General features: G+C 47.5%; 1 protein-coding gene across 1 annotated transcript; it reads left to right on the forward strand.

The window, feature by feature from the left end:
• Nucleotides 1-277: 277 nt before the first annotated feature.
• On the forward strand, nucleotides 278-2,325 carry LOC100830137 (binding partner of ACD11 1). Its single transcript, XM_024454567.1, has 6 exons — nucleotides 278-461; nucleotides 820-948; nucleotides 1,214-1,317; nucleotides 1,432-1,507; nucleotides 1,611-1,694; nucleotides 1,831-2,325. The coding sequence occupies exons 1-6, from the start codon at nucleotides 441-443 to the stop codon at nucleotides 2,323-2,325; spliced, it is 909 nt and encodes a 302-aa protein (XP_024310335.1). The 5' UTR covers nucleotides 278-440.
• The last annotated feature ends 7,762 nt before the right edge of the window (nucleotides 2,326-10,087 follow it).

Below are 10,087 nucleotides of genomic sequence, written 5' to 3' on the forward strand. Positions count from 1 at the left end.
TAGGGCAACCGCAGCAACCATCTGAAGTTTACAAATGGGCCGGCCCACACAAGGGGAGGCTGCGAGCTCTCGCAGGTTTGCGGGCAGCAGTAGCAATTTGTATAGACCGGGATGGGCCGATATCCGAAACAGGCGCCCGGTGAAAATTTTTGCCCGTCGGAACCGTCGTAGGAATGCCGGAGCGCTTGCAGCCTGTTTGTCCTTTCTCCACTTCCCTTCCTCCCCCGAGCCACTGGAACCGAACTTGCCGCTGCTCCACTCACGCAGGCATTTACCATTTACCCACACATCTCCTCTCTCTCTCTCGTCCTGCGCAGGACTGCCAGCGAGCAGAAGTGCAAAACAGGGGAGGAGAGGATCAATTCATCATCCCCTCTACGTGATCCATCCCGGTGACCCGGTGTCTTCTTCACTCTTCAGTGCCCCGACAGAGCTGGTTGATGCAAGAGTCGTTCATGGCGGTGAGTCATCACATAACAGCATCTTCCCTCCTCCGGTTGACCATTATTTTTTTCTCTCAGGTCTTGTTAGATCATGATCTTTGTTTTGGTTGAATCACACGCATTTCTGGAGATCTCTCTGTCTCTCTAAAAAAAACACGCATTTCTGGACCGTTCCCCATCAACTTCTGCATTTTAGTGATCTCTTATTCTCTGATTTCAAAAGTGATCGGATTCAAATGTGCAAAAGTTTTAGAAACATAAATAGGAAGAGTATGAACGTAGAACAACGACTAGTCCAAGAAATAAATCTTGCCATTGATCGGATTTAATTAAGTTGATCGAGCCCTGACCATGTCGATCTGATCTCCCACTGCAGGTCCGGCTGGCCCCGGGCTGTCTCAGGGTAGAAGTGGCTCCTCGTCCTGATCAATTCAGCTCCTCCTCCTCCCCACAACCATCACCACAACTCAGAACCTCCCCCAGCTGGACCATCGATGTCCCAAATGTGAGTCGGAACAGACCCATCCCCTGCATCAAACACTCCCACAACACCGGAGTATCATCATGCTTATACATATGACATGTTCAGAAACACCGATATCCAATTACAGTGCCTCGTCGCTAGCGATTGCACCGATGAACCATATTTACATATCATCGCGAATGACACTATCAAACTGTTGACAATGTAGCAGCAATAATCATTAACACCACGTTTTGCGTGGCATGCTTAACTGTCATCGGTAGTGGATTGATCATGCTTGTATCAGGCAAGAACAATCAAGGTGACCAACATCTCGGGCTCCGCGACCGCTGACAACATCAAGGAGTTCTTCTCCTTCTCCGGCGACATTGAGTATGTCGAGATGCGGAGGTCTCTACCCATACTTTCTCATCTTCTCGTCAGTCGTCAGCAATGCTTTGTACAACTAATTCCCTCATCACTAGATGTTCTCATGGTATTTTTTTCTGTGCATGCTCATAGCAGGGAATCAGAGACATCACAGGTTGCCTATGTGACCTTCGAGGAGTTCCATGGAGCTGACACTGCCCTGCTCCTCTCTGTAATGACATATCCACATATGTATCTCAAGTTTTTTCCCTTCTAATTTCTTACTGTTTTGAATCTTGAAAACTAAAAATACTGTGGTGGATTTACTTGTTCAGGGAGCAAGCATATCTGATGCCTCTGTAAATATCACACCAGTGGAAGACTATGACCTGCCTCCAGAGGCATACACCCATGCAGAGGTGAGAGCTCATGTTCTTCACTCGCAATTAATAACTAAACATGCATAAACATGTATAAATATGTGATTTTCTCGGTTACATTTGCTAATTCTTGTGAACTAAGAGGTTTATGCTTGCAAAAAAAAACATACAGGAGCTGGGGTCACCGAGGACGCCGACGGAGGCGGCGGTGAAGAAGGCGGAAGAGGTGGTGAGCACGATGCTGGCCAGGGGCTTCGTGCTGAGCAAGGACGCCCTGAAGCGCGCCCGGTCCTTCGACGACCGGCACCAGCTGCTGTCCTCGGCCAGCGCGCGCGTGGCGAGGCTGGACCGCCGCTTCGGCCTCAGCGACAAGTTCACCCTTGCCGTGCGCGGCGTGGACGAGCGGCTCCAGGTGTCGGAGCGCGCCCGGGGCGCGATCACCACGGCCGAGACGATCGTGGCGTCCAGCCCCTACGCGTCGCGCGGCGCCGCGTGGGTGTCCGCGGCCGTCGGCGCCGTCGCCAGGGCCGCGGCCGACGTCGGCGCCATGACCATGGATAAGGTGGAGTCCATGAATGACGACGGCGTGGACTCGGCGACGCCGCCGGCTGCGGCGCAAGTGCACGCGGTGCAGGTTGACGACGTGGCTCGCGCCGGCGCTTGCTCATGAGTAAAAGACGGGCCCAGATCAAAGGAATAAGACTGAAAATCGATGTGGCTTAACTAGAATCTAGTGCTATGCTAGTTACAGTAGCTATTAGGAGAAATCATCTTCTCGAGGTACTACTAGTTTCCATCCTGTTCTTCGAGGTGTTTCTTGGCTTTCATGTGCGAGATGCAATAAGGTTTCTTGGAGTAAGAAGCTAGTAACGGAGCAGGACAATTTATCTATTTTCAGTTAAACTGATCGAGATCTATGGAGTTCCCCGATCGAGTTCTCACAGACGAGCCCCGCCATGTCGTCGTGACGTGCGTCGAGGTCGGAGGAAGGAAACCAGGGGATTTGATCCAGAGCGCCCCCGTTTCTCAGGCTCCGCGCGCGTACCGTGGCTGAGGTGTGTTATGACCTCGGTCTCAGCTGCACCAACTGAACCTGCGGCTAAGGGCGTTACTGAAGCTATCAGTTCTGAAACAGAAGGAGAAACGAGTGGGCCGGGGAACCGAGGCCCAATCAAGATGAGCAAGAGGACCCAAGTTTCATCCAGGTGCTACGCCGGCCCAGAGTGGACTCGTCGCAGATCGAAGTGTTTACATGGATAGACGAGCTTTTGCTGGTGTGTCACGATCCTTTCGTTGGTTTGATCTTTTGTGATATTGGAGTCCTTATTAACGTTTCGGTGAAGTTCATATGGTTCGACAACCTGCACTTTTAGGAGATAATCCCCGGTCCAAGTACATTCAACGCTCGTGGCTTCTCATCTTTTTAGATGAGCGACTCAAGGGTTTTCTGAAACCTTCAAAGGTATGATCGTGCGGGTGTACGAGTGGTGATGTTACTGCTCTAGTCTAATCGCTATATTTTTGCTGAAGCCCGGACAACATTTCGTGTTGCAAAGATTGATATCATGGAGAATATGTTTTCGAGAGATTTCATTATAATTTTTAGCTGTAAGGATTACTTTATAATTTCTTGTGTCCATGATCCAGATCACTTCACTTGTAATGGTTTTCGAAATTGAATAAAGTCACGACTGATTTAAAAAAAAAGATAAGTACGTATTACAACCTCGAACTATACACGAAGTTTAAACTACTCCCCTCAACTCCAATACCGGTTCGGCGGTTACAACACATCTCCGAACTATTAAAACCGTTTAGATTACCACCCTCGCCCTGTTTGGACCTGGTTTTTACATACGTGGCAAAATTTGACCAAATCGACTGCCACCACGTCAGCACAAGGCCCACCCAGTTGAGCACTTTGAGCCGTCTCTCTCTCCAGTTCATCTTATCCCCTCCCTCCCGCATCTCTCATCTCCACGAGAAATTGGCCAGCAAGCCTCTGGTTGCCGCAGCTCCGACTACAGCTCTCTCCTCCTGTACTGGACTACTGGCAGCTGAGGCTTGATTTCCTCTGCGATTTGGACCGACAAACCTGCTCTGCTTCCTCTTGTGTCTGAGAACACGAGGAAGGAGAAGCAGAAAGGTTCAGCACGGAACTCCCGCCCGTGCGTGGTCAGACACGGCCACACGGGCCTGCGCGCGACGGCTGGAAGCCTGCAGGGCTGGAGGTATTTCGGGAATTTGGGGGAGAGGCATGGGTGCGCGGCGGAACGAGCTCCGGCACAGAGTACGCCCTGGCGTGCGATGGCGTGGCGGCGCGGGGAGGCATGGAGGTCATTGGCGTCTTTCGATTCATTTGCGGCGGCGGCGTCTCCTGATTCGGGGGAGGCGAGATGCGGAATGGGAGGTGGCAGAGGCGACTTGGGAGGGCACAGAGGTTGACAACGGGACAGAAGGTCGGAGGAGGCCGCCGAGCTCGCCGGCGACTTGGCTGGGATTTCCGTGCAGGACAGAGACACCGAGCTGGGACGCACTGAGGCAGAAGAGAGCTTGGGGCGGAAGTGAAGGAGACGGCGCACCGAGCTCGCCGGCGGTTGGGGTGGCTGCGGCCGTCATCGAGCAATGATGCCCTGTGGAGCGAGGTGAAACAGAAGTTAGGCATTTTTTTTTAGATGGGGACTATGTTTGCTGACCTGGCAGTCTAATACCAGTAAAAACCCGGTCAAAACCAGCCTGAGATGCGGGAGGTGGGTAATCTAAACGGGAATAAGAGTTTAGGGGGTATTTTAAATGGTTTTAGTGTTGAGGGGTAATCTGAACCACCTCTAAAATTCAGGGGTAATATGGACTTGTCTCCACATAAAAGGGGATATCGAGACTCAAGCTTCATTGATGGCATCCAAGTTATTGGCGGACGAAAAGACTCTCTCCTCACCTTAGTGTTGTTCCTCGTCTAAAAAAAAATTATGTACTCAATTCATCCCAAAGTAAGTGACTTAAATTTGTATAAGGTTAATTACTTTGGGACCGAGGGAGTATCTCTTACTCCCATCTGCCACATCATGCACTTTGATTTTCAGATTTTCATCATGACCGGATGACTAACCGGGGAAGCAAAGTAGTGTTTGTAAAACCTATCAGTAGAATAATTTTGGCCCCATTGGTAAACCCAAACGTCAGGAACATCAGTTTGGAGAACAACCGAATGATTTTCTCTTAGAAGCACAAACTCTTGATAAGGTTGAGAGGAAAGAGGTGCTTGGTGGACATAAATGTCATCTTGCAATGAGAATGTAAAATTACGGAAAAAACTTCGCAAAGAATTATGTCCTTCCACATGTTCTTCCAGAAAAGACAACTATCTCCGGAATTAACAATTCAGTTTGAAAACCCCCGAACGATGGGATTAAGCTTCATAATATCCTTCCACCAAAAGAAGCAACAATGGCTGATAGCATGGGCCACATTAGAAGAGTTCCAAAGGAGATGCACTCATGAAAAGTCATGCTTGTTGTAAAAATTATCAAGATGCTTGAGTAGTAAAGCTTTACTCTGAATTTTCAGATTAAGCACTCCAAGTCCTCCTTTATCTTTAGGCCTGCAGACCAAATCTCAGGCCGCGAAGGATTGACATTTCTCACCCAAATCGTTCTTCTTTCTCCAGACGAGTTCAGCATGATGGGTGTGGTTGCCAGACATGGGAGCGCGTCGGGTCGGGTGGAGTGCAAGATAGCTAGGGAGCCCCTGTCACCTTCAGGAAAGAGGCTAGGATGCCAAAAAGGGATGGCCTTCTCTTATGTATTCCATGTCATTTAGGTAAAACAATAAAACATGCCGACGCATCCGATGAAAACCCCTTCAGTGCAAAAACATGCAAACTATTCTCGTAATCCGTTGGATAAACAATGCACAGCTCGGATCAAAGGTGAAAGTGACACAAACCACTTAGTATGCAAAAATGTGTTTAATCATTGCTGGGACTCCCACCTTTGTTCCGAGCCGTGTGTTCTTAATCCAGTGGCTACGATGTTTACAGAAGCCAGCTCCGCTCGCGATGCCCGCGTTGGCTGTCGTCGTCGTCGCTGGACGCTCTGGATCGCGATCGGTCAGCTGCGACTGCGGGCGGAGCAGCGAGAAATGTGTCATCAGGCCAAATTAATCGCGCTGGATTTGTGGATTGGATTTTGATCCCTCCCTGTTGGCTCGCTGAGGCTGGCACGGTGCTTTGCACTCAATGAAAGTTTTCACTCGATACTTCACCATAAAACATTTCGATTAGTGTCTTATCTTGTAACTAATGAATAAAATTAATTAAATAAATGTGAAGATAGGATGAACTACTGTACAAAAAAATTGTCTTATTTTTCTTGAGAAAAGATTATCTTGTAGTTAAGAGAAACCTTACAATCTTTTTCATTTATTCAGAAATTATCCCACGTGGTATTTTTGACCCGAACTACGGCGGGCGAAAGCCAGCCTGCACAACTTTATTAAAACGACCGAGAGCTTTACAAGAGAGAGTGGGGGGGGGGGGGGTGTGGAAGGATGTACAATACAAAGGATCACATCTATCTAGCTAAATGGGTAAACATTACAGCCCAGTCATTCATAAGATCTTTTGAAGAAGTGGAGGTACAGCGATGAGACCAAAGTGAAACATCCGCAGAGCACCTGTTGATGACCAAGTGGGGATCCTCGAGCACATTGTTGAAGACCATAGCATTCTGTCTTTTCCAGATATTCCATAGAACAGCAAGGAGAAGTGGAGTGAGTCTGGTCGGCCGGTTGTCTTGCAGTGGCGAGAGCGGCCAAGTTGGGGCACGAAGAAGCATTCTGGTGGACAGACTGAATGAAGCGACCACCCCCGTACAGGGTTCGATCTCTGTGCTTATAGTGCTAGTCCCTGGATCGACTCACTAGCACACATAGTTCAAGATGTAATACTGAGAAACAAAGATCAAGTAATTTATTACATCGTCTTTATCCAGAACTTTAAGGTACTTACAACTTTGCATAACAACTCGGGTTAGCATTAAAAAATAACATAAATTGTTCAGCAGCGGAAAACGAAGGGAAATTTGAGCCATTGCAACACCACAGAGAACGCATGTTGGAATGTAGGCTCGTGACCCAACACAACGTAACCTTACTCATCGTCAGAATTCCTTGCAACAATTTAAAGGTTGCAGCCACTAGGATCAATACATTGAATGTATTGGCAAGTTCACCGGAGTTTATAACAGATCCTATCAAATATATGCAATATTGGCTAGGTGGAGTTTAGGCTTTTTGGCGTGGAAGCAATAACATAATTTTATCCTATTACAATTGAATTTTACAGTAAGATAAATCTATTGGACATTGGGTAGACACACCGATGCTCTTATTAAAACTAAGGACATTGAGTAGACACATCAATGCTCCTAACCCAAGTTTAAACCATTCATTTTATTTAGAAGTTTGAATGGTGAGACCTTACTTAGTTTCCATTACTAGCTGCTCAAAATTCATCCATAACCGGGGACACGGCTAAGTACTTAGTTTTGACACTCTCGAGAGGTTGTACACATTCTCCACAAGAAACCGACGGGTTAATCCATTGCTGTCCTCAGGGTAGAGTAGCAACGGCGTCGATTACGAGATTTTCAGAACTAATTCCCTAGACCACGAGAGAACAACGCTCCACCTACACTGCTACATCATTACAATTCTTCGGGTTTAGGTTCATACAACATACTCTATTCTCGCCAGAACCCATATAGCATGTGGTTGTACTGGAAGCAATTAAATAGGAATCCAATTCAGCCTCTGGTTACCCCGGGTGGCATTCCACATTTGCGACGCAGGCGCTCCCCGAATCCACGGGAGAGACGACCATGGACGCTCCCGAATCCATGGAGAGACGACTCAGCGGGCCCCGTAGAAATGGACCTGACGTCGCGTACAACCATAATACTCAAAGCCGCCCACCCAGGATGGTTCATTAGTAGTTGATTTTAGCCATACTTCAAAAATAACATTTTACATCAACAATATTTCTAGAATGAAAGTGGTTCCCTCCCATGCATATTTACATAGCACGGCTAAGCGTAACTACTACCGATGGATATTGGTGGGGATATGAGGGCGAGGAAAATCTATTCAACTACGACAATATAGCTAGCATAAATACGGTATTTTAATCCTAATGCAATTCTACAAACAACGCTAATGCATAAAGGATTAAAATAAGTGTGATAGTAGGTAATTCATGATCAAGATGAACTTGCCTTGTCCAAAGTTGTTGTTGTTTTCACACTCTTCACAAAGACAGGGTTCGCACTCTGAACAATCTAACAAACAAGCGTATAGCAAAAATGAACAATCCACACGAAACATACAAGCAATCAGGAAAAATATGCATGATGCCATGCACATGATGCACTCCTAGTTTTGGTTTCTGTCACAATTAACTTGTTTAGTGATTTAATCTATGTGATGGAAAGTTAGGATTATGTTCACGGTATAGAGAAAAATGAAAACATTAAACCAAGCCAGTTTAATCTATTTTAAGCTAGATTAATCTAACTTTGGTGATACATCCATTTTTATACAAAAACAATTTTTCTTCTGGTTCCACTGGATAGAGGGTGCATCTAGAAAATTTTAGGAGTGGATAAATCGTACAAAATAGTTTTAAAACAATTTTTAAGTGATAACATTCATAGTGAAGCATTCTGTCACTTGGTCCTGTTTCAGTTGTCCAAAACTGAAAACAAACTATGCCAAAAGATTCTACATGCCGTGAGGATTCCAAAAAGGTGCAGTTCGTCAAATCTGGCCAAACGGTTCAAAAGTTATGAGCGTTTGAAGTTCCATGGGTTTTTCTGCAATTTTACCATTTATTTCGTCCGGAAACCATTTTACACTTTTATTTACATGACACGTGGCGTTATGTGATTCGCCCATACCGGTTCGGGTAAAATTAAAACACAACCGTTGGATTTCATTTAAAGGGTGATCAACGGACGGGAACGAAGGATACCCCTTCGATTTAAAGGTTCTAATCTCGGCCGTCAGCCGAGATCCAACGGCCAGGAAAGCTCCGAGCTCACCTCCGGCGGCTAGGTTTCCGGCGGCGAGCTCCGATAGCGGCGGCGTCTCGGGCGGGGCAGCGTGTGGGCGTCTCGGTGGCCTCCGGGTGTGAGGAAAACGTCGGCGTGGGGCGGCGCGGTGAGGCGAAGTCCGTGACGCGGTCGGTTCTCCTCGGGGATGACGGTGGATGCGTCTAGCTCCTCGGGGACGCGGCGGCGGCGCCGGCGAGCTCGGGCGGATGGCTCCCGGGGGCTTTGGTGCACCAAAAGAAAAACGAACCGTGTCAAAGTGTGCGCAAGGACGAGAGATAGAGGAAAAAGTCGGGTTTCGGGTCTAATGCTCACCGGTGTGACGACGACGACCTCAAGACCGGCGGCGGCAGCGGCAAGTCCGGCAAGAAATTCCGGCGGCGTGAGCGCGAGGTGGAGTGAGAGTGAGCAGGGAAAATGTAGAGGGGGCTAGCGACTTTATAGTGGCGCGCGGGGGAGTTAAGATGGGGCTTCATGGCGCCCTAAATCGCGTCTTGAAAGCTCGGGCATTAAGGATAGATTCTGCTCTTATCTCTTTGGGCAAGAAGAGCCTGACAGGTGGGCCCCACCTGTCAGTGGCTCAGCTCGGGCGCGCGGGGCGCTAGCGGGCGGGCGGGCTAGCCGGGCCGGTTCGCGAGGCCGGGCCGACGGGCGCGCGCGTGCGGCGGGCGGGGCCGGTTCGGCCCATTCCGCCGGGCCGGTCCGTTTCTTTTCTTTTCTCTTTTTCTTTTTCTGTTTTTCCTTTATAGCTTTTGATTTTGAACTCGAAATGAACTCAAATAAATTCCAGAAAATTTGTAAAATCATATCCTCAAATGCCATAGCATCTGGGACTTGATTTCCTCCAAAAGTAAATTATGAAAAATAGTTTTGCTTATATAATTGCCTATAGTGCAATATTTTTTAAAAACAAAATAGTTTTTCAACTCCAAATTAAATTCCAAAAATTATGGGGTAGCTTATCTTATTGCTTTAAACCCCTTTCTATTGTCAAAACCCCATGGGTTGGAAAATTCCGAAAAGATGCAAAGTAGGATTAAAAGGTAAAAGGCTTAATAACAGGTTTTAAATTTTAAATTCTAGGTTTAAAAGTGCTCAAAGTGCATAAATGGTATGATGCTCATGAGTGCAAATGCATGATGTAAAGTTTGAAAAAAATTGGGATGTTACATTGAAGCGCCGCCAAGATAGGACGAAGGGCGTGGCAGTGGAGGAACAAGTGCGAAGTAGTCTCTGAAAGAGTGCAGAAGGGGCATTTGTCGTCGGTAGACAGGCCACGATGGAACTGGTGATCGTTGGTGAAGAGCCGGTTCTTGCAAGCTAACC

The sequence above is a fragment of the Brachypodium distachyon genome, chromosome 4 (genome assembly GCF_000005505.3).
Source record: "Brachypodium distachyon strain Bd21 chromosome 4, Brachypodium_distachyon_v3.0, whole genome shotgun sequence".
In the NCBI taxonomy this organism is placed as follows: Eukaryota; Viridiplantae; Streptophyta; class Magnoliopsida; order Poales; family Poaceae; genus Brachypodium; species Brachypodium distachyon.

Coding starts and splice junctions, on each gene's coding strand:
- LOC100830137 (XM_024454567.1), top strand. CDS start 441: ATGCAAGAGTCGTTCATGGCG. Junction 1,318..1,431: donor GAGTATGTCGAGATGCGGAG/GTCTCTACCCAT, acceptor TGCTCATAGCAG/GGAATCAGAGACATCACAGG. Junction 1,695..1,830: donor AGGCATACACCCATGCAGAG/GTGAGAGCTCAT, acceptor AACATACAGGAG/CTGGGGTCACCGAGGACGCC.